The sequence below is a fragment of the Gorilla gorilla genome, chromosome 4 (assembly GCF_029281585.2).
Source record: "Gorilla gorilla gorilla isolate KB3781 chromosome 4, NHGRI_mGorGor1-v2.1_pri, whole genome shotgun sequence".
Classification (NCBI taxonomy): domain Eukaryota; kingdom Metazoa; phylum Chordata; class Mammalia; order Primates; family Hominidae; genus Gorilla; species Gorilla gorilla.
The window spans coordinates 83,733,582-83,756,686 of NC_073228.2; the positions used below are offsets into that span (position 1 = coordinate 83,733,582).

At 53.6% G+C, this 23,105-nt stretch overlaps 1 protein-coding gene across 3 annotated transcripts; it reads right to left on the reverse strand.

Moving 5' to 3' along the window:
- Positions 1-1,042: 1,042 nt before the first annotated feature.
- On the reverse strand, positions 1,043-22,692 carry TRPV2 (transient receptor potential cation channel subfamily V member 2). 3 transcript variants are annotated; one of them, XM_031011450.3, is made up of 15 exons: positions 22,206-22,692; positions 20,171-20,477; positions 17,780-17,913; positions 15,128-15,418; positions 14,250-14,548; positions 11,746-11,916; positions 11,138-11,293; positions 10,468-10,563; positions 9,628-9,698; positions 9,033-9,198; positions 6,195-6,261; positions 5,745-6,079; positions 4,348-4,472; positions 3,083-3,162; positions 1,043-1,257 (listed from the first exon to the last, which is right to left on the reverse strand). In XM_031011450.3, the coding sequence occupies exons 2-15, from the start codon at positions 20,368-20,370 to the stop codon at positions 1,157-1,159; spliced, it is 2,292 nt and encodes a 763-aa protein (XP_030867310.2). In that variant the 5' UTR covers positions 20,371-20,477; positions 22,206-22,692; the 3' UTR covers positions 1,043-1,156. The 3 variants fall into 3 exon arrangements, with proteins under 3 accessions (XP_030867310.2, XP_030867309.2, XP_063562710.1); XM_031011449.3 differs by having other exon boundaries at positions 10,468-10,566; positions 22,206-22,502; XM_063706640.1 differs by having other exon boundaries at positions 1,172-1,257; positions 3,071-3,162; positions 10,468-10,566; positions 22,206-22,489.
- Positions 22,693-23,105: the final 413 nt, after the last annotated feature.

Here is a 23,105-nt window from a genome sequence, read left to right on the forward strand (position 1 = left end):
TTCTGCCTCAGCCTCCTGAGTAGCCGGGATTACAGGCATGCGCCACCACGCCCGGCTAATTTTGTATTTTTAGTAGAGACGGGGTTTCTCCATGTTGGTCAGGCTGGTTTCGAACTCCTGAACTCAGGTGATCCGCCCGCCTGGGCCTCCCAGAGTGCTGGGATTACAGGTGCCCGGCAAGTGTAGGGTTTTATTTTGTTATTATACTTTAAGTTCTAGGGTACATGTGCACAACGTGCAGGTTTGTTACATATGTATACATGTGCCATGTTGGTATGCTGCACCCATTAACTCATCATTTACATTAGGTATATCTCCTAATGCTATCCCTCCCCCCACCCCCAAGTGTAGGGTTTTAATGGAGGAGGGGGGCTTCCAGCAAGAGCCAGGTCAAGGGATCAAGCACGAGGTCTCTCGGCCTGCATGAATTTGGGAAGAGTGCTAAGGGGGGAGGGGCAACAGAGGTGGAGGGGAGGAGGTGTCTGGAACTGCTTGGGCAAAACCGTGGGGGTCTCGGGATGCCAGCTAGGGCATTCTGTGGGTACTGGGGAGCCTCTCAGGCCTTCAGAGCACAAAGAGGACATGTTTGTCTTATGTCTTAGGAAGGCCCTCTGGCTGCCCTGCAGAGAATGGCTTGGGAGGGGTGGGAATTGAGCAAGAAGCTCAGTAGGAAGAGAAAGCAAGAGAGGTGGCTTTAATGGGTTTTCCCAGGTACCTGCCCAAAAGCAGGGTGGGTGTGGAAAGCAAAGGGTGTCGTGGTGGAGAGAGAGGAGAGGTGGCTGTTTGCCCATGTCCATCACCATATATCTGCCACAACAATGGGCACAGCGCCTCAGCCAGCTGCCTGTACCCAGGAAGAGGACAGTCCCCAGACTTGGGGATGTGGGGGTGAGGGTGGGGACACAGCAACTGAGGGTCTCTGTGCCCAGGCAAGGGCAGGAGCAACCTAGTCCCATACACAGACCTGTGCACACAGAGACATGCAGACATTGCCAGCTCTAAGGGTCCCAGCAACTCTGCCCAAATAATGTTTCCAGAAGAGTTAGTTAGTGAAAATATATATTTGCCACCAGAATTCACTGGGACCCCAGAGCCAGCAGATGTGGTTGGAAAGATCCTCTGCTCTGTCCTCTGGCCTCCTGCTGCATCTGGGCCATCAGTTGGACTGGAGGAGCTGGACGGGCACATAGTTTTCCTCAGAGGCACCATCCTCATCCTTCTTGGGTGGGGAAGCCAGGACAGGGTTCTCGAGAGTTCCTGTAAACAGATGGCAAGCACTGTAGCTTAACCCTTGAGTGTGTCCCCAGGAAGCAGGCACCAGGGAAACAGGGCCATAGTCATGAAAACACGTCATGCCGTGGGGACAGCCTCAGCGATCCTGGAGGCCAGCAATCCTTCTCCCTGCTTCCCTCACTCCACAAGCATTTCCCAATCCCCTGCCATATCAGGGGCTTCCCCCTGCCCCTGCCACCCCCAGGAGCTTAAAGTGCCTGGAGGTGACAGACTTGTGTGTCAGAGATCAGAACACCTGACACATGCTGGGGGAGCTCAGAGGAGAGAGGGGACCTGTCCTGCAGGGGCGGTGGCAGATTTGGACATCCAGAGGGGAGGAAGAGCACTTCCGACAGAGACGAATCCAGAGATGAACCAAGGAAAGCAAAGAACAAGGAGTACTGCAGACATGTGGATGGAGGTGTGGGGAGTGAGTTAGACAGCTTTGGGCCCTGACCTCCATTCTGAGCAGTGCGGCCTTCCAGGTAGTGGGAGGCATTGTGTAGTGTGGGCTGCATGTGGTTTTTGTCCACATTAGCAGGACTGCAATGGGTAAGAGTGCAGGCTGGGCCCCCCTGCAGTGGTGCAGAAGCAGAAGTAAGAGGCAGGGCAGGGCAGAGGGATGAGTGGCCGCCTGAGAGGTCAAGGACACTCAGCTCCAGGTGGGAGAGCTGGTATAGCGGGGGGAATAGGCTGAGACTCTCAAGGCCTTCCACCTGGGTGAGGAGGGGGTGGGGTGACATACATGTGACCTGCTGGGGCAGCCCCAAGGCTGTTCCTGTTGGGAATGTCACATTGGAGGCCCCAGCAGGCAGTGGGGTGTGGAGTGCTTGGGGCAAGATGAGGGAGGGACAAGGTGACTTTCAGAGGTGACTTTCCTGGCATTGTAGTGAAGAGAGGGAGATGCAAAGAGAAGGGGAAGGGAAACCTATCTGTATGTGAGGCCGTGGTCACGGCCCAGGAGCCTGGGAAACCAGCAGGCTGTGGGGCAGAAGAGGCCAGAGGAGCCTCCCTACAACAGGGGCCATGGGAGACTCAGGAGGCTATTGTTGGGGGCAACAGGCACAAGCAAGTGAAATTTGTCAGGAAAGAGATGGAGAAAGGAGAGGAGGTGAACCAGTGGAAGGTGGGAGCTATTGAAGGTTCTAGAAAGAAAGGGTATGCGGTGGGGACCGCTAATCCTCAGAACAGGCCTCTGAGGGTGGGAGGAAGGAACCAGTCTTGGTGGAGGCAGCAGGGTGGGGACAGGAGGGGCCATCACTACACTGGAACGGAGAGGACGCAGGCCACGGACATGGAGGAAGCATGGGAAGTGGTTTCTCAGAGGTGGGGGACTTGGGGTGTGAAGGGACTAAGGGCCTATGCAGGGCAGTTCCCCTGAGGGTCCAGGGAGATGCTGTCTCTGTCGTAGGCTGCGCTGTGACACAGCCCTTCCTAACTTATTCCCCTGCTGAGTCCCCAGGCTCAGCCCAGGCCTGGCTGGGGACAGACCCTCGATAACCAATTGAATGGGCAAAGGGTGTGACTGACTGGCATCGGAGAGAGGGCAGTCGGAGGCTGGGCTGGTGGAAGCGCTAACAGCCTCAGAGGTTTCCCCTGGTTCCTGCCTGAAAGCAAGGTGTGGGTGGAAAGGAAAGGACGGAACCACTGTTTGAAGGAGGCAATCCCTGTAAGAGGAGCTGGCATGTGGGGATCTGCAAAGGGACTATGAGGAGGTCTCTGGGTCCCACCCCAGACTCTCCAAGGCTTTGTGGCCAAGCAGCAGAGACACACACCCCAGGGCAGAGGCTCTAGTCACCAGGCTACTCACGAGGGACACCTGCCCCTGACGGGTCCTCACACAGCGTAGGCAGCGTCTGCTCCCATGAAGCCCAGTTCACCTCCTCCACCCTGAGGGCAACAGAGCAGCTCTGAGGTTTGCCTGCTTTGACCGCCTCCCCTCCCACCCCAGAGAGGGGCGTGGCCCCCCAAACTATGCAGAGATGCTCTGGTGGACACAGAGGCCCTGAGGAGGACAGGCTTTTTCTCTGCAGGGTTCTGGGCCACCCACTTGGAGCCCTGTCCTGTGAGGCAGGTGCTCACTTGCAGGAATCAGCATCCATCGCTTCTGGCTGTTCACAGCAGCCTGGGTTGCCCAGAACAACCAGAGAAGAGGAATTCAGATCAGGTGTGTCTGTGCTTCCGGGTTCTGGGGCCTATCATGGCTGCTCCTCATGCCTAAGACTCCGTCTCTCTGCTCATCTGCTGCCTCACGACAGTGTCTGTTTTTTTTGTTGCTGTTGTTTTCTTTTTTTTTTTTTTTTTTTTGAGATGGAGTCTCGCTCTGTCGCCCAGGCTGGAGTGCAGTGGTGCGATCTCGGCTCACTGCAAGCTCCGCCTCCCAGGTTCATGCCATTCTCCTGCGTCAGCCTCCTGAGTAGCTGGGACTACAGGCGCCCGCCACCACGCCCGGCTACTTTTTTGTATTTTTAGTAGAGATGGGGTTTCACTGTGTTAGCCAGGATGGTCTCGATCTCCTGACCTCGTGATTTGCCCGCCTCGGCCTCCCAGAGTGCTGGGATTACAGGCGTGAGCCACCGCACCCGGCCGACAGTGTCTGTTTTTAGCTGTGTGTTTGTCACTAGGTTCCCTCTCCCAGTGTCCCAGCCTTTCCTGGACACAGAAGGGCATGTTCTCCATGGAAGGGGTTGTAGCTCAGAGATCAGGCTGGCAGAATTGGGGGTGGGGGGACACAGAGCAGCCAGGGCAATGCTAGAGTGCTAGGAACCCAAGGGTCCCTCTGACTTCTTGCCTCCTTACTGTACCACATTTCAGGCTACAAGGAGGAGTCTGAGATCACCAGGAGGGGAGCTTCAGTTTAAGCCACTGGGACAGGCAGATGGCCAGTCATGTGGCAGCCATGGCTTGTGAGATCCAGACCCCTGACCTCACCTGCTCAGGCTCAGTCCCTGGTGCTCTTTGGGCCTGCCCTTCCCACCAGACCTGGCTCCTGGCAGCTGTGCCCTGCACTGCAGGGGGGCCCCAGGGATTGCTGGACAGCAAGGCCCCCAGGAGACCCTCCCGCCACTCACTCACCTGAAGCACCAGCGCTCATCGGGGCTGCCATCTGGCTTAGTGCCAACGGTCAGCATCACGCCTGCCCGCTGCTTCTTCCTGCACCACCAATAGCCATTCTCCATCTCCAGGACAGAGATGGCTTTCTGGGGACAAAGGATGCATCAGACAGAACGTCCTGGGACCCTGCCTGGGGGCAAAGGCACACAAGGCAAGCGGAGCAGGGAAGTGCCCCGCAGTACTTCACAGTATAACGCAAAGTCAACTGAACACGCGGATTTGAATCTGACTCCAACATCCGATTACCTGTATGGGGTTGGGCCCTCAGCCTCTCTGCATCTCAGTTTCCCCATTTGTAGACTGAGGACAAAGTGCCTCAGACAGCTGATGGGAAGTCTGTACCTTATGAGTACTGGACAGCTACTTGCTCTTACATCGTTCCAGGCTCCAGATTGCCACACCACCAGGAACAGAACTTCATTTGCTCACCCCACACATGTGCCTGCCCAGAGGCACACCAGTGAGTCAGGTGGGGCACAGAACCTTGCAGAGGAGGGCACCCAGGCTCAGAGGAGATAAGGGGCTTCCCCAAGATCAACAATGAATTGGCAGCAGGGTGGGGCATGGTGGCTCATGCCTGTAATGCCAGCACTTTGGGAGGCCGAGGCAGGTGTATCACCTGAGGTCAGGAGTTCAAGACCAGCTTGACCAACATGGTGAAACCTTATCTCTACTAAATACAAAAAATTAGTGGGGCGTGGTGGCACATGCCTGTAATCCTAGCTACTTGGGAGGCTGAGGCAGGAGAATGGCTTGAACCCAGGAGACAAAGGTGGCAGTGAGCCAAGATTGCACCATTGCACTCCAGCCTGGGCAACAAGAGCAAAACTCTTGACTCAAAAAAAAAAAAAGAAACACTGGACAGCAGTGATGATAAGAGTAGCTGGTAGCACATTGAGCACCTACTTGGTGCTGGGCACTGTCCTAAGTACATCTATGAGCTTAAAGGAGGTGGGAGTAATCTCAGCACTTTGGGAGGCAAAGGTGGGAGGATCACCTGAGGCCGGGGCAACATAGTGAGACCTTCTTCTCTACAAAAAATAAAAATATTAGCCAAGTGTGGTGGCAGGTGCCTGTAACCCCAGCTACTCAGGAGGCTGAGGAAGGAGGATCACTTGAGCTCAGGAGGCCAAGGCTGCATTGAGCTGTGATCGTGCCACTGCACTCCAGCCTGGGTGACAGAGCAAAACCTTGTCTCCAGAAAAAAAAAAAAAGAAAAGGAAGGGGAAGACTGACAAGGTAGAGCTGCCCAACCCGGCATCTCCTGGCTAGGGAAGGCCCAGCTCCGCAGGGTCCGGAGCACTCCCCACCGCCTGAGTGTGGGGTGGGGTGGGGGCAGGGAGCCTCTCTGGTGGCACCTGCAGCTTCCAGATGCTCCAGCTGTCAGTGGCGACACTGTTGACGGTCTCGCTCATGAGGGCGATGAGCATGTTGAGCAGCAGGATGTAGGTGAGCAGCACGTAGGCCAGCAGCAGCAGCAGCACCATGCCGCGGAAGTGCAGCTGCTCCTGGAAGGCCAGCTCGCCCATGCCGATGGTGAATTTGAAGAGCTCCAAGGAGGCTTCCAGGATACCCCTGTACTGGACCCCGTTGCCCTCGTCCTCCTGTCCCTCCATGGGCTGCACTGACTCTGTGGCATTGGGGCCTGTAGGAGCTTCGGGGCGCCAAGCCTCCTGGCTCAGGCTCACCAGGGCTATAGGATGAAGGGAGAGGGGTCCTTAGCCCAGGAGACCGGTGGGCAGCCTTGGGAGTGTACAGGGTGGACAAGGAACGTGGGGAAGGGGGAGGGGGCCGGAGGGAGCCTTTACCTACAGCGAAGCCGAAAAGGAAGACTAAGTAGATCAGAAGGAAGCGCAGCAGGTCCCGCAGGATGACCTGGAACACATGTTCCCAGGGGCCAGGGTGGGTAGCTGGGCCACCAGTCACGACCCCAGAACCCTGCCTCACCCACAGCAGCATGGTTCCCGTGTACACTGCACATACGCACACATACATGTGCATATGTGGGCCTGTGGAGCCACACCGAGCAGAGGAGTCTTTTAAAAATATATCTCAGATCTGGCTGGGTGCGGTGGCTCATGCCTATAATCCTAGCACTTTGGGAGGCTGAGGCGGGCAGATTACCTGAGGTTGGGAGTTCAAGACCAGCCTGGCCAACATGGTGAAACCGCGTTTCTACTAAAAATACAAAAAATTAGCCAGGTGCAGTGGTGCGCCTGTGCTTGTAATCCCAGCTACTCAGGAGGCTGAGGCAGGAGAATCACTTGAACCCAGGAGGCAGAGGTTGTGGTGAGCCGAGATCACACCACTGCACTCCAGCCTGGGCTACAGAGTGAGACTTTGTCTCAAAAAAAAAAAAAAAAAATATATATATATATATATATGTATATGTCTCAGATCACATTGTTTTCCTGCTTAAAACTTTCCAGTAGCTGGGCATGGTGGCACAAGCCTACAGTGCCAGCTACTCAGGAGGCTGAGACAGGAGGATTGCTTGAGCCCAGAATGTCAAGGCGGCAATGAGCTATGATCGTGTCACCGCACTCCAGCCTGGGTGACTGAATGAGTCCCATCTCAAAAAAAAAAAAAAAAAACCTTCCAGGGTCACAAAATAAAATATAGAACTACTGTATGACCCAGCAATTCCACTTCTGGGTATGTATATGCCCAAAAGAATTGAAAGCAGGGACTCTAACAGATACTTTTACACCCTTGTTCATAGCAGCATTATTCACAATGGTCAAAAGGTGGAAGCAACAGGTGACTGGATCGACAGATGAATGGACGCACAAAATGTGGTGTATCTACACAATGGGATATTATTCAGCCTTACAAAGGAAGGAATTGGCTGGGCGCGATGGCTCAGCCTGCAATCCCAGCACTTTGGGAAGCCAAGGTGGGTGGATCACCTGAGGTCAGGAGTTCAAGACCATCCTGGCCAATGTGGCAAAACTCCGTCTCTACTAAAAATAAAAAAATTTGCCGGATGTGGTGACACATGCCTGTAGTCCCAGCTACTCGGGAGGCTGAGGCAGGAGAATCGCTTGAACCTGGGTGGCGGAGGTTGCAGTGAGCCAAGATTGCATCACTGCACTCCAGCCTGGGCAACAGAGCAAGACTCCATCTCAAAAAAAAAAAAAAAAAGGAAGGCATTTCTGACACATGCTACAACATGGCTGATCCTTGAGGACATTATACTGAGTAAAATAAGCCAGACATTAAAGGACAAATACTGTATGATTCCACTTCTACGACGTAGCTATGGTCATCAAATTCGTAGAAACAGAAATTAGAATGGTGGCTTCCAGGGACTGGGGGAAGGGAATGGGGAGTTGCTTAATGGGTGTTGAGTTTCAGTTTGGGATGACAAGAAGGTTCTGGAGTTGGATGGTGGTGATGGTTATACAACAGTGTGAATGTACTTAATGACACTTAGCTGTATACTTTAAAAAAAAAAGGTTAAAATGGGCCAGGCGCAGTAGCTCATGCCTGTAATCCCAGCACTTTGGGAGGCCAAGGCAGGCGGATCACCTGAGGTCAGGAGTTTGAGACCAGCCTGGCCAATGTGGTGAAAACCTGTCTCTACTAAAAATAGAAAAATTAGCCGGGCATGGTGGTGGGTGCCTGCAACCCCAGCCATATGGAAGGCTGAGGCAGGAGAATCGCTTGAACCCAGGAGTAGGGGTTTGCAGTGAGCTGAGATGGTGCCATCGCACTCTAGCCTAGGTAACAAGAGTGAGACTCCGTCTCAAAGAAAAAAAAAAAGTTCCATGTTAGGTGTACTTTACTACAATTAAAAAAAAAAAGCCTCTGGGGACCTCCAAATCCCTCCCCATGGAAGGGGCCCCTGGCCCTTCCCTTCCTCCCAACCTCCTCACCTCCACCCTCCTGCCATCTCCCCAGCCACCTAGCCTCCTCACCCTGTCCCAAGCACCCCAAGCTCCTTCTGGCTCGTGGCAGCCACTGCTGTGCCCTCTGCTGAGAATATCTCCTCTTCACCCTGCTGTGGCTGAATCATTCTTTCAGGTCTCAACTTAAACATCCCCTCTTTAGAGAGGCTTCCCAGACCATCCCATCTAAAGGGTACTTGGTCCCAGCCATTCTCCATCACATTGTCCTGTGCTTTTTTTCCTTCATAGAATTTAGCAGTGTGGAATGTTCTCAGTTGTTTTCTTAAGGTTTTCATTTCCTCCCACCAGAACATCAGCTTCAGGGGAGCAAGGACTTGTTCTGTTCTCTGCTATATTCCCAACACCTAGAACAGGGCCCGGCCCACAGTAGGCACTCCCTAAACATGCGCTGAATACATAAATGAACGCAGTTACATGCCCGCGCCCACACATCCCAGGACACAGACATGCAGATGAGCTTATGCACATATTCTTTGCTCCTTGCTTGTGGAAGGATGCACATGCTCCCGTGTGGACACCTGCAAACACACATATGTACGTTTGTTTGCGTGTGCATGCAGAGCCCTGAGAGAGGTATGTGCACGCCTGTACTTAAGCTTCCATCCAGCAAGCATCTGAGTGCTGGCGCACAGGCAGATGTACACATGCCCTCCTCTGCCTAGGATAGCTGTGGAGGAAGGCTCTTCTTGCCTGATGAGGCCAAAAGAGTCCCGGTGGGCCACCCCCTTCTCTCACCTTCTGGATCATGACACTGTAGATGCCTGTGTGCTGGAAGCCACGTGTATAGTAAAGCAGGTTCAGCCAGCCCAGCACCAGCGCAGACACAAGCAGGGGCAGGTACCACTCGATGGCCAGGAAACACAGCACCTGGGACACCACTGTGAGCAGGGCCTGGAACAGGCTGTGTGGGAGCAGAATCCAGGTGGGCTTGCGGGCCACTTGGCTCCCTGAGCCCCCACTGGCCTATGCTGACCAAGGTCCTGACCTCCATCTTAGGCAAGACATTTAACCTCTGTGGGCCTCAGTTCCCTCCCACTGTAAAATGGGCATAATAATAATGATGCCTGACTCATAGAGTGTTTTCAAGGACTAAGTGAAACAGGTATGTGCCAAGGCCTAGTAAATGTCACTATCACCATCTACAGTGATGGGAGCACAAGGGGCCCCAGGCTGGACGGCAGCCCAGACTCCTGGGACTGGCCTGTACACAGGTCCCGACTTCCTGGGCCCCGTGTCCTCGCCTCTAAAGCCAACCTGGTGCCTTCTGCCACAACTGCCCCTTCCAGACCTCAGAGACAGTTGAGAGAAGGAGGAGTGAGAACCCACGTACAAGAGGATTTCAAAGTAGCTGTCTATGAACGAGATCCAGATGAACACGTGGCGCCGCCAGAAGTACCACAGCTGCGGAGGAAGGGAGGACAGAGGGCTGTGAAACCTGCTCTCCCGCATGCCCCCTGCTGGCCTGGCTGAGCGGGAGCCTGCCACCCAGGCTAGAGCTAAGTCAGCAGCTTTGGTTTTGGGGGACTCATGAATACTTCTGATAGCTGAGATAGCTTGGGACTTTCTTTCCAGAAAGAGCAGCCACCTAGGCAAGGCCGGGGGGTGCAGGTGAAGAGCCTGTGCACTGCATGCAGGAAGGGGAAGAGCACCTTTCCCTTCCCTTCTCCCTGGCCTCACAGGGAGCACCCATACCCCAGCCAACCTGGGTTTGGTGCCCAAGTTCTGCCCACTCTGCGGAGGTCCCAATATCTTGGTGTCCAGCCTGTGTCCTGCAGGCTTACAGCATTTCCCACTGAAGAGGCCCTACTGGGGGAAATAGCCTGAACCCCACCTACCTCTGGTCTCTGTGCTCCCCAAGAGGGGAACTTCCCAGCCGAGGGGCCTGGCTAGGGGCAGGGGCTTCCAGCTCCATTCCTGAGGGAGCAGAGTCTGTACTGCCAAGGAATCAGAGAAGCTATCTGCTACCCCAAGGAACCCCAAAAGCACAGCAGAGGGGTTCCCGGGGACTCAGAAGGCAAGGCCAGAACCTCTGGCCCTCAGCTTCAGTGAGGCTGGTTGCTCTGGGTGGGACTGGGTATTGTCAGTGAGGGGATGCAGCTAACTTTCTCTAAGCCCCCTGAAGCAGAATTCTAGGTTTGCTTCTTGGTAGGAGAAGGGGAGGGGCACTCACCTGGCCCACGAGGAGGTAGATCCCCCCTAGCAGGATAAGGATGTGGCCCGTCAGCAGCATGGAGTTTCCAACCTCCGCTTTCAGGTGAGGGGCGGCCTGCTGAAGACACACTCAGATGAGACCTAGGGCCTTGGGTCCTCTCTCGAACAGCTCACCCTTTAGAGCTGAAGCTGAGGGCCTACTCTGAGCCTGAGCTGTGGAGAGGCTCCTCAGAACGGCAGGGGAACGTGGGCTCCAGGGAAGGACCCCTGGATCCTGAGAGGCACATTGTGTAGCATTTCAGTGTAGGGTCTGAAGCCAGACTGCCTGGATTCAGATTCCCTCTCCACACCACTTCCATTCTGTGTGACCCTGGACAAGTTACTTAACCTCTCTGTGCCTCCCTTCCCTCTACTATAAACTGGGGGTGATTATAATTCACCATCTCAAGGGTTTTGGGGGACATTAATTAGTCAACACATGTCCATCACCTAGAATCCTTTTTCACATACAGTGAGCACTCAGCAAATCTTCACTGTATCACCGTTAGTACTGCAGTGCTGGCTCCCATAAGCTTGGGCATGTCACTCCAGCAGCCCATGCCTCAGCACTATTACTGCCCCATCTTCCCCCAGGGTTGTTTCAAGCAGGCCTCCCCCAAGATGTGCCCCCCCAAACCTCCTGCCCTTGCCTTCTTCAGGGTAGGCTGATGGTAGGCAACAGCGGTGAAGATGAACATGTAGATCAGATTACACAGGAAGTTTAAGAAGAACTTGGGGATGAGCAGATCCCATTTCGCCTGCAGCAGTTTGTTCAGGGGCTCCAAAACAACCATTCGGTGTCGGTGCTGGGGTGGGGAGGGGAGAGCCATGGGTACACTCAACAAGTGCAAATAGGCTGCCCACTCCATGTCAAGATCAAAGCAAGGGCCCAGGAAATGAGGAGAGAGGACAGGGAGCAGGCTTCCACACCCCAGGAGCCCCAAAGGACCTCACGCCAACCCTCCCAGCTACAGTGTGACTAAGGGGCTTGCCCTCCAAATGAGATGCTGGTTAACAGAGAGGACCTGGATGGTTGCCACGAGGCCCTTGGCATGATCCCCGTCTTGGATGGGACTAGAGTATGGATTGAGTATGGGCCCGGTGGCCATGGTCAGGGTCGTGCCTGCTGGGACATGCAGCCACACCCCCACTGGCACAGGAATGGGGCAGATATGGTCCAGCAGGCAGCCCCGATTTGTGGACCTTGCTGGAAACTCTGCTGGGTCCTCTGCGTGCACCCATGCTCCTGTGGGCTCACCGGGCTCTTGCAATGAAAGGCAATGATCTCCAGCACCGAGTTCTCCTCACAGCTGTCCACAGAAGCCAGGTCATACAGCGACACCCGGACAGGCCCATAGCACCACTCGGTGAACTTTCGGGAAAGGTGGCTCAGTCCTGAAAACTCCCGCTGCAGGATGTGCCTGAAAATCTGCAGGGTGGCCATATGAGCTTGCATTCACGGTCCCTTCCTGGCACTGATCCTGGGCCAAGGCTGGGAAACACCCAGGACTCTGCAGCTGCCCACGGTCTGCAGAACTGCAGCTGACACGTGCACGTACCCCCATACACGCAGGTCCTTGTTTGTCTAAACTCTTAAACACACACACGCACCCAGCCACATCTGCCCCAGCCTGCCAGCCAGCCTGGCTCTTCCTTCCCCTCCCCTGCCCTGTGGCCTTCCTTGAACTCCTCAAATGGCAGAGAGATCCCTAGCCCTGGGGTCCTTGAGGCCCCTGAGATCAGAGTCTACTAGCTGTATCTGTGTGTGCACTTTCGCGGTCAGAATCTAGAATTTTCAACAGACTAGAAAGTGGTCCCTAATCCAAACAGGTTAGGCAGCAGTCTGGTTTCACGCGTAAGGAATGGGAAAGGAGGAACAGATCAGGGCCCTGCTTTCATAGGCCACACAGCAGTGCCTCTAGACAAGAAAGTGAGGTTCACACACCCCAGGGAGCACTCCAAAAAACTTGGGAGGGCAGCGAAAAAGGGTTAAAACTTCTATTTATGTTTATCGTTTCCTTAATCTTTCAAAAATCTCCGCTGTAAGCCCATGAGGCCAGCCCTGGTGAGCTATTGGCAAAAGCTATTTGGAACAGGCCATTGGTAAGCTATCTGGAACAAAGTGGGGGCTGCCTCATGTTTACTCTTCCTACCAGAATAACTTCCCGCTAGTCAAAGCTCTAGGCATTAAAAATGCAGCTGCAGGCTGGGCGTTTTGGCTCATGCCTGTAATCTCAGCACTTTGGGAGGCTGAGGCAGGTGGATTACCTGAGGTCGGGAGTTTGAGACCAGCCTGACCAACACGGAGAAACCCCGTCTCTACTAAAAATACAAAATTAGCCGGGCGTGGTGGCACATGCCTGTAATCCCAGCTACTTGGGAGGCTGAGGCAAGAGAATCGCTTGAACTCCGGAGGCGGAGGTTGCAGTTAGCCGAGATCACGCCATTGTACTCCAGCCTGGGCAACAAGAGCGAAACTCCATCTCAAAAAAAAAAAAAAAAAAATGCAGCTGCAAAAGTTTGGAAGAAAATATGGGCATGAAGATTATATATATACTATATATAATTATAATGTATAATATAATGTATAATAGTTATAACATATATTATGTACATATAATATGTATTATATATATAAAATCTTGTAGCAGGAATTAGACAATACCAAAACCAAGGAACCTTAAAGGAAAAGATAGTCACACTTGCAGATTATAAAAATTTTTAAATCCTGTATAGCAAAAAAAACATAAAATTCAAAAGACAAATGATGAACTAGGAGAAATTTTACAAGTGCTATGGTAGACAAAATACTAAATTCATTATAAAGTTATCAATAAATATGCAGAAACAATAGCAAAATAGGCAAAAGATACAAAAAGGCTATCTCTTAATAAAGAAACACAAATGACTTTTAAAAATTCCCAATGTTTGGCCGGGTGCCATGGCTCACACCTGTAATCCCAGCACTTTGGGAGGCGGAGGTGGGCAGATCACCTGAGGTCAGGAGTTCAAGACCAGCCTGGCCAACATGGTGAAACCCCATCTCTACTAAAAATACAAAAAATTAGCTGGGTGCAGTGGCGCGTGCCTGTAATCCCAGCACTTTGGGAGGCCGAAGCGGGTGGATCACGAGGTCAGGAGTTCAAGACCAGCCTGACCGACATGGTGAAACCCCTCTTTACTGAAAATACAAAAAAAAAATTAGCCAGGCATGGTGGTGGGTGCCTGTAATCCCAGCTACTCAGGGGGCTGAGGCAGGAGAATTGCTTGAACCTGGGAGGCAGAGGTTGCAGTGAGCCGAGATCATGTCACTGCACTCCAGCCTGGGTGACAGAGCGAGAGTCCGTCTCAAAAAAAAAAAAAACAAAATTAGCTGGGTGTGGTGGCACATGCCTGTAATCCCAGCTACTTGGGAGGCTGAGGCAGGAGAATCACTTGAACCTGGGAAGCAGAGGTTGCGGTGAGCCGAGGTCGCACCATTGCACTCCAGCCTGGGCAACAAGAGCGAAACACCGTCTCAAAAAAAAAAAAAAAATCTCAATGTTTTATAATGTAATATATTCAGTAGTTCATATGCAATTTATAAATAAACACAAACATATCACAGGTACATACTGAAAATTTTCTTACTAACAGGAGTGTTCCATTGAAAAGCAGAGAAGCCACTGCTCTTCACCACCCCCTGGGTTCTTTCTGCAGAAATTTTGGGGTGAGACCTACTGCTTCCTGGAGAGGGGAAGTGGGAAGGGGACAGCCGCTCACCTCGATCTTGCCCTCCTTGGCGGCCAGCTTCAGAGGCGTGAGATCCTGCAGGTTGCGGATGTCCTCAAGCTGCACGGTAGGGCAGAGGCGGGCCCCAGCTTGGAGGAGCCCATCATACATGCTGGTCACCAGTGCAATGTTCTCAGCTGAGTTGTCCGAGATCATCACTAGGGCATGCAGGACTGTGTTGCCCTGGGAGTCAGTGGCCTGCAGGCTGGCGGGCTGGTGTGGGTTCTCCAGGAGGTAGCTTACCACATCCCACTGCTTGGTGCAAGCGGCCAAAGAGAGGGGTAGCTCACCTGCAGGCCAAGAGAGCAGCTTGGGCCCCAGGCCTCCTGCTTTCCATCTGCCTACTCCTCATGCTCCTTGGACAAAAGGCCAGCCCTCCTTGAAACAGGTCAGGCTTCTTTACCACTGAAGGGAGCAGAACAGGGGCCAGCCAACCTGCTGCCTTTTGCTGTCTTCTTTGCCAGAGCCCAGGCACGCTGCCTCTTTATTCAGGCTCTGCCTGGTCAAGTCACATGCCAGTGCTAGCAGCCCCTATTTCTTTCCCTGGGTCTGGGTCTGGGTGCATGCCCATCTTCTGGCCAGACGAGGATGAAACATCTCTTATGACAAATTAGTGCTGGATGTGGTGGCACACACTTGTAGCCCCAGCTCGAGAAGCTCAGGCAGGAGGATTGTTAGAACCCAGGAGTTTGAGGTTGGCCTGGACAAAAGACAAACTGCTTTTGCAGGCAGCCTAGTGGTTAGAAGCAGGGCGTCGGGGTCAGAAAAACCTAGGTTTAACTGCCATCTCTGTCATACACTAACCATGTGACCTTGAACAAGGCCTTACCCTCTCTTTGCCTCGATTTATCCAAGAAAGGCTCACTCACCGAAATAAAAGCAAGTCCCTTGGCCCTTCTGGAAGAAGCGGCCGCAGGCCCGGGCATGCACATTGGCCCCATTCTCCACCAGGAGCTTCACACACTGCAGACTCCTCTTCTCAATGGCGATGTGCAGAGCGCTGTGGCCTCGGTAATAGTCATCTGTACACTGGGCATTTACCAGGGGCTGAGGATTGCCAGAGTCCCGGTCGATCTGCAGCAGTGGCAGAATGCAGGCGTTGACCCCGTCCTTAAGATTCAGCACAGCCTTCATCAGGCACGTCTTACCTGTGGAGCCCTCTGTGGGAAGAAGGGAGGGGAAGGGGCACAGTGGTGCTGAGACCTGGAGTGGCTGGGCTGCCCGATAGCTCTTATAAGCCCAGCTCAAAGTACCCCTTGGGAGGATTAAAAGAGATGCTACACACAACTGGTGGGAGCACAACCATGTTATAGGCTATTAAGGCTCCAAGTAACAGATAAGAAATACCAACAGGCATGACTACAATTTCTGCCCTAGAAACTAAATTTCCTTTTTTTTCTTTTTCTTTTCTTTTCTTTTTTTTGAGACAGAGTCTTGCTCTGTCACCCAGGCTGGAGTGCAGTGGCGCGATCTTGGCTCACTGCAAGCTCTGCCTCCCGGGTTCACGCCGTTTTCCTGCCTCAGCCTCCCCAGCAGCTGGGACCACAGGCGCACACCGCCACACCCGGCTAATTTTTTTTGTTGTTTTGTTTTGTTTTTTGTTTTTAGCAGAGACGGGTTTTTCCGTGTTAGCCAGGATGGTCTCGATCTCCTGACCTCGTGATCTGCCCACCTCGGCCTCCCAAAGTGCTGGGATTACAGGCGTGAGCCACTGTGCCCGGCTTAGAAACTAAATTTCTAAGACATAAGTCATCATTCGTGAAATGCTGTCTACACCAGAACATTCAGAGCAGTATGTACATGACTCCACCACTTAATGTCTCTGTCTCCTCTGGCAAGTCACGTGGCCTCTCTTAATCTCAGTTTTCATTACTGTAAAATGGGAATGTTCCAGGATTATCGTAAGGTTCAAAGGGAATAATATAAGGCCAGGCGCAGTGGCTCACGCCTGTAATCCCAACACTTTGGGAGGCCAAGGCGGGCAGATCACGAGGTCGAGTTCCAGACCAGCCTGACCAACATGGTGAAATCCCGTCTTTACTAAAAATACAAAAATTAGCCAGGCGCAGTGCTGGGCGCCTGTAATCTCAGCTACTCGGGAGGCTGAGGCAGGAGAATTGCTTGAACCCGGGAGGCAGAGGTTGCAGTGAGCTGAGATCACGCCACTGCACTCCAGCCTGGGTGACAGAGCCAGACTCCGTCTTGGAAAAAAAAAAAAAGCCAGGCACGGTGGCTCACGCCTGTAATCCCAGCATTTTGGGGAGGTCAAGGCGGGCGGATCACGAAGTCAGGAGATTGAGACCATCCTGGCTAAAACGGTGAAACCCTGTCTCTACTAAAAAAATACAAAAAATTAGCCAGGTGTGGTGGCTGGCACCTGTAATCCCAGCTGCTCGGGAGGCTGAGGCTGAGGCAGGAGAATGGCATGAGCCCGGGAGGCGGAGTTTTGCAGTGAACTGAGATTGCACCACTGTACTCCAGGCTGGGCAACAGAGCAAGACTCCGTCTCCAGAAAAAAAAAAAAAAAGGGAATAATATAAACAAAGTGGATAGCACACAGAGGGCCTGGCACACAGCTAGTTGAAGCCAAAAACTACGAACAACCTAAAATGGCCATCGATAAGTAAGGAATTGGTTAACTAAATGATGATAAGGACACAAGGGAAAACTCACTCTGCAGTTGTCAAAGTGACTAAGTTAGACATGTACTGAAATGGAAAGTGCTACAAGATGTATTAAGTGGAGGAAAAGCATGTTACAAATTAGTATATGTGTCAAGACCCCATTTATGTAAATATATACTGATGTATTAAGAAAGTCTGGATAGGCCCTGCGAGGTGGCTCACACCTGTAATCCCAGCACTTTGGGGGGCCAAGGTGGAAGGATCACTGGAGCCCAGGAGTTTGAGGCCAGCCTGGGCAACATGGCAAAACCCCATCTCTCCAAAAATAAAAGAGAAGAAAGAAAGAAAGTCTGAACAGATGCATTCTCAAACAATTAATTGGAGCCCAGGATGAGAGACTGTGTTTACCCTTGGCTCTATATGTTTCCTTACTGTTTGAATCTTCTAGAGTACTCATGTTATTTTTCTGATCAGCCCAAACAATACAGATATTTAGATTTTGGGCAAAGAGTGCTTTGAGATGGGTTAAGTATATGGTATGTGCATTATATATTATATCTCAACAACACTGTTATTAAAAAAAATAAAAAAAGATTGCTTTGGGTTTCCATTCAGCCACTGCAATGGGCTAGGGGTGACAGAGGTAGCCAGGAGGCCTGAGGGGTGGGTGGAAGTGGGAGGCACAGCCAAGACTGACAGGAGGCCATCCTTGATTAACTCTGTCCACAGGGCCCCCCAGCCATCATTCCAGTGGGAGAGCTGCTGAGAACACTCACTCCTGTTCTGATCCTGAGGAGCTGATCCTGGTCAGCTCCTGACCAGGGATCAAGCCCACCCAGCCCACCTAACTATCAGCTCACAGGATGCCTAGCCTTGGATCCACAGGGCAGGGTCTACCTGTGTATTCCAAGTCGGTGAGGTACTTGCTGGTCTTGCTCAGGTACTCTGGAAGTCCAGCCAGATCCTCGGGGACACCCCGGGAGACCGCATTGAAGAGCCGATCTCGGTCAAATCGGTTTGGATCCGGCTGACTGTGGAGGATGTGGTTTGTGACTCATGCTGGAGAAGAACCACAGGCCCCCCCAAAAGCCCTCCATCCCAGGGAGCCCTTTCAGGGAGTCCTGTACACACTGCACACCCCTCAGGCCCAGGAGCCCAGTGAGAGCCCTTCTGAGGGCCTCTATCCTCCTAGAGCCATCCTAGGGGACCCCGGGAGGAGGAAAAGGGGCCTGTCCAGGCACTAAGCTGCTTCATCCCCATGACGCCAGTCATCACAGACACTTTTCAGCATCAGGTGCTTGTCATGTGCCAGGTGCCTTGATGTACCATCTCTCAACAGCCTCGATATCCCACTGGGTGCCCTTCAGCACACACCACTTGTGGTGGCTCTTGAGCTTGGGGCTGGATCTGGATAGGGCTGTGGGAGGTCCCCGCAGACTCACAGTGGCTGCATGCATCACTGCCTTCAAAGAAAGTATGCAGAAAATCTCCCTTCTCCTCTTAGAAACCATCTATTAACTACAGAATATTCTGTGCCTTTCATCTTCACTTCAGCCCTGCTGGTCGGAAACCACTCATTTCTCCATTAGATAAACAAGGAGGTCATGTAACTTGCCAAAGTCACACAGCGCCAAACTGGGAATCTCAGCAGGGCTGTTTAACTTTAGACCCTGACTCTGAATCCCCAGAGAGATTCTAGGCTCGGCAGCAAGAAATTTCCCAGAAACAGAGCATTACCTGGGCCCAACGCTGGGCCCAACGCTGGGCCCAATGTTGAAACATATCAGACACCACCGAGAAGGCACACCTAATGAGAAATCTCTCCCACAGACCCCGGAAGGGATCTGGTAGCTTGTCAGAATCTAGAATCTAGCAGCGTCTGGTGACTGGAAGTGGGAAGGGCATGAGTCATTCCCTCCTGGGCTGTGTTACTAATCACAGGGGCCAACTTGCCTCTGGGGCTTCTGGTACCACCACCAGCAGATATGCGAAGACAAAGAACAGGGGGTGCTATTTGATGATTTGTAGACCCTCAGGTCCCAGCTTAATGTCTCTTGTGGAATGGGTCAACCAAGTAAAGGTTGGTGACAAGGTGATTGTTGGGGTCAGTCACTTTTTTTTTTTTTTTTGGAGACAGAGTCACACTGACACCCAGGCTGGAGTATGGTGGCACAATCTCTGCTCACTGCAACCTCTGCCTCCTTGAATCAGGTGGGGATTTCAAGGGTAGACTTTTTAAGCCAACAGCTATGACTGTAATTACAGCCAGCCCTCCTTCGTCAGCACCAGGAAGCCACACATGACCATGAGGGCTCTATCTGCTGCTGACAGAAGCCCTGTGGACAGTCCGGCTGGCAGAAGTCTTTGTCCGGCTCGACAAAGAACTTTCTGTCACCAGGGTGGCATCATGGTCCTGGGGTAGGGAAGCCCATTGAGGGCACAGATTGAGGTACTGAAAGCATCAAGGGCCCGTCCTGCCTGTGTCGGGCAGGCTCCACAGCTCCCAGAATCTCCTCACGCATCCTCCCCTACCCTGGTGCTGAATCTGACCACTGTCCTCCAGCACAAATAGGAAGCGGCTGTAGCCTGCGAGGCCAAAGCTGGTGGCTGTACCTCAAGCATGAGAAGGGAAGAAGGGGCTTCTGTGGCAGAGTCTAGCCTGGCCCATGAGGATTCTCCAGCCTCACTGGGCAGGCCCCGCCCCCGGGCAGGGAAGTAGGGGGTGCCAAATGCAGCAGGACTGGAAGTGGGACTCTCAGGAATGTGGGGCTCACACAGTCTGAATTGGTGGAAAGACCACAGGAAAATCAAAGTGCAGATGACTCCAAGCAGAAGCCTGTCATCCCCAATCCCACAGTTCACGTCCCCTGAGTGACAGGCTCAGCCTTGCAGAACTGAGGAGAGCCTGGGACATTTCCAGATGTCCTTGATTCTCACTGGATGGAGTGTGGATCCTGCTGCCTTCCCCAACAGGGACCATGACAGGGGTGGGAGTTGGCATGAACAGGGGGATTTGAGGGTCAGTTGAGGACTTAGAGCTCAAGAATGTATCTCATGAAGAACATGACCTCAGAAGGCAGAAGGCCAAGAATGGGGAAGCCTCTGGAAAGAGCAATGCCAGATGGCAGAGCAGAGGCAGGCTGTCGGGCCCAGGAGCCACCAGGGGCAGACTGAGGACGCCACAGGCTATGGGAAGGGGCACTGGTGCTGGGCTGGTCAATGAGTCTCACTCCGGGTGCAAAGCTGGGCAGGGGGCCCCCTTTGCCCTGCCCCCACTTGCTGCCTCACCTGGCACCTGTTCCCTTTCGGTAGTTGAGGTTGACTCTTATCTGAGGGGCGAATTTCCGGTCCTCGCCCTGGAATTGTGACTCCATGGGAGGCAGCCCGCTCCCAAAATCCAGCTTTCCTCTGTCCGCCTCAGAGCCATCTTCTTGGCCTCCATCTAATGTCTCCAACCTGAAAACTGGAGAGCTGGAGGGTGAGGTCATCCTAGGAGGAGGAGGCTGCTCGGTCCAGCCAGGACCTCTGTGCAGATGGAGATGTCAAGGGTCCTGTCTTCCTCCCAGCTGCGCGTCGGTGTTGGCCTGACTGGAGCCTGCAAAAGGAGGTATTAGGTTAGTGCAAAAGGCTGGGCGTGGTGGCTGGGTGTAATCCCAGCACTTTGGGAGGCTGAGGCGGGCTGGTCAGCTGTTAGAGACCAGCCTGACCAACATGGTGAAACCCCATCTCCACTAAAAAAAATACAAAAATTAGCTGGGCATGGTGGCTTGTGCCTGTAATCCCAGCTACTAGGGAGGCTGAGGCAGGAGAATTGCTTAAACCCGGGAGCTAAGATGGCACCACTGCACTCCAGCCTGGGCAACAGAGCAAGACTCTGTCTCAAAAAAAAAAAAAAAAAAAAAAAGTAATTGCGGTTTTTGCCATTACTTCTCATTACTTCTAATGGCAAAAATGCCAAGTGCAAGTAGGTCCACCCACTGTGTGGGAGCCCAGCCCCAGTGCAGGGGAAGTGGGCCAGGAGGGATGAGCAGCAGGGGTGAGGAGAGGGAGGGAGGCCTGTGGGGTGAGGAACAGGGAACCAATAGGGCCACCCTTTTGATGTTGTCCCCCAGGAAGAGCCATGACTGTCCCCGACTTTTCCTCTGGGACTTCCTGGAATCTGAGGGGTCACAACCCCTGTTACCATTTGCATTAACAGCACAACCCTTTCTTTACACAACGTCTTGCCTGGCAGCCAATATTCCAACAGATAAAAGTGCGATGACTGGGATGGGGCCAGTCACTCAACCCCTCGCCAAAGAAGGGGAGCTCTAAGAAGAAATAACTGGGAAAACCACTAGACTATCAAACCCTTCATTTTGCTGCCAAGACTACTAAGGCTTAGAAAGGGGGAGTGGCTTTCCCAAGGTCTCCAGTTGTTGGCAGAGCCGGATCTGACACCACGCGTCTACCATGACGTTCCTCTTCCGTTTTCAAAGCCTTTCAGGGTCTGTCTATATTTTCAGTCTGATTCAGCTCTGAAGCCATCGAATACCACCTTTGTGTGCCTCAGGGCCTCTGGGGGCTTCACGAAGGGAGGGAGGCCCCTAGCCTGTGGCCCAGGCTCTCTCCACCACGCTGCCTCAGGCCCTAGGCTGGCCTAGGAAGCTCAGCAAACAGCACAATCTCACCCTCACAGGAAAACTGAAACCACAGCCTCCATCACTTGGCAAGGGTGGCGCCTCGGTCAGGGTTGGGGAACCCTCATGGCCCCAGTGAGCAGGATCAGAAAGAAGAAGGAGTCAAAGAGTGGTAAGGAGACAGAAGGGTGGAGAAGGGGGCAGGGGGCAGAGAGCAGAGAGGAGCGGCGCCAGCAGAGGGAAGTGGAGAGGGTAGGCTGGGACCAGGCCCTGGGGACCCGGGTGGGGTATTTTCCCATGGAAACATGGGAGGTGGGGAGCTGCCTGGCTGCCTCAGTTTGCAGATGTGACCCACCACCCTTTCTACACACACTGGGGCAGAAGGGTGCTCTTTCTGTTTCATACCGTTTAGCCCATCTGTGTCCCCAACCAAACCCTGGCCCATTCCTCCAGCCCAAGACTCCCAAGCCCCAGCAGCAACAGTTGTCTGTCCAGCCCCCACCCCACCTCCTGGGACCCTCACCCACCCTGGCAGCAGAGGAAGGGGTGTGGAGGTCCAGGGAGAGGGTGCCGGAGCCCCACACAGACCCTGGCTCCAGGCTGTAGAAGCCAGGAGCCCACTAGGCCTTCCCCACCCCATCATTCACTGTCAGGCTTGGAGACCCGGCCCCCTCCAACGTCCCCAGCATTGCCCACCGACTTACCCCGCAGGCTGAGGCCAGGGCGTGGCGGCTGCTGGGATCCCGGAGCTTCTCAGTAGCAGGGGCTGCGGGAGGAAGTGAAGCCGGGAGGGGCTGCCGGCGCTGACAGCAGAGGAGCGGCGGAACCTCCCTCCCCAGCTCTGAGCACTAAGCTCCAGCAAGCAGGTTCTGGTCTCTCGGTCACCCTCAGCCCACCTGGCCAGCCGGCACGGTGGAGAGTGGGAGCTTAACTCTCCCCTGTCAGGACAGGCTAGCCACCAGAGACTGACCATCTGGACACACCCTGCTGCGCATCAGGCTCCACCCCCACCCCTCCCCCTTCTAGCCACTAAGGTCTCAGGTGGGGGTGGGTGACACTCAGAGGCAGCCCTTGGATGCTGGGGACTTGCCACCCATAGAAGCTGCCATGGATGGGGGATTCTTCCCCAAGTACACTGACAGCTATCTCCTCCCCTTCTCCACCACATGCCTTCCAGCAGCCGTGTGGCCCATAAATGGGCCTGAGTTGACCCATGGCAGGGGAGAAAGCTGATGTGGACAGCCCCCAGGGAGAGGCTCAGCCCAGCAGATGTCCCTGGGAACACAGTCCCACCCACCCATCCACCCAGCAGTTGGGGGACTTTCCCACCTCCCAGGACCTTCTCCCAGCCTCCTGACCCCAGGACTCTGATGGCTAAAGTTCCCCTAAAGGTGCTCCAAGCACCAGCCAGCAGGTGGAGACAAGGAGGTGGGCACGCACTGCTAAAATCAGACCTCACCACCAACGGGGCCCTGGTCTGGACTCAGCCTTGGAGCTTGGGGACCCAACCACCACCGAAGTAGCCCTAGGAATCTCTCTCCCTCACTCCCAAAACCTAGCATCAGCTCTTCCTCCAAAATTTGTCTTTCTGCGTGGTCCAAGCC

What these genes read in the sequence shown, in the direction of transcription:
- TRPV2 (XM_031011449.3), bottom strand. Translation starts at nt 20,370, where the DNA reads ATGACCTCACCCTCCAGCTCTCCAGTTTTCAGGTTGGAGACATTAGAT. An exon ending in CGAAAGGGAACAGGTGCCAG is followed by an intron (nt 17,914 to 20,170) that starts GTGAGGCAGCAA and finishes CATCCTCCACAG; the next exon opens with TCAGCCGGATCCAAACCGAT. An exon ending in AGGGACTTGCTTTTATTTCG is followed by an intron (nt 14,549 to 15,127) that starts GTGAGTGAGCCT and finishes CTTGGCCTGCAG; the next exon opens with GTGAGCTACCCCTCTCTTTG.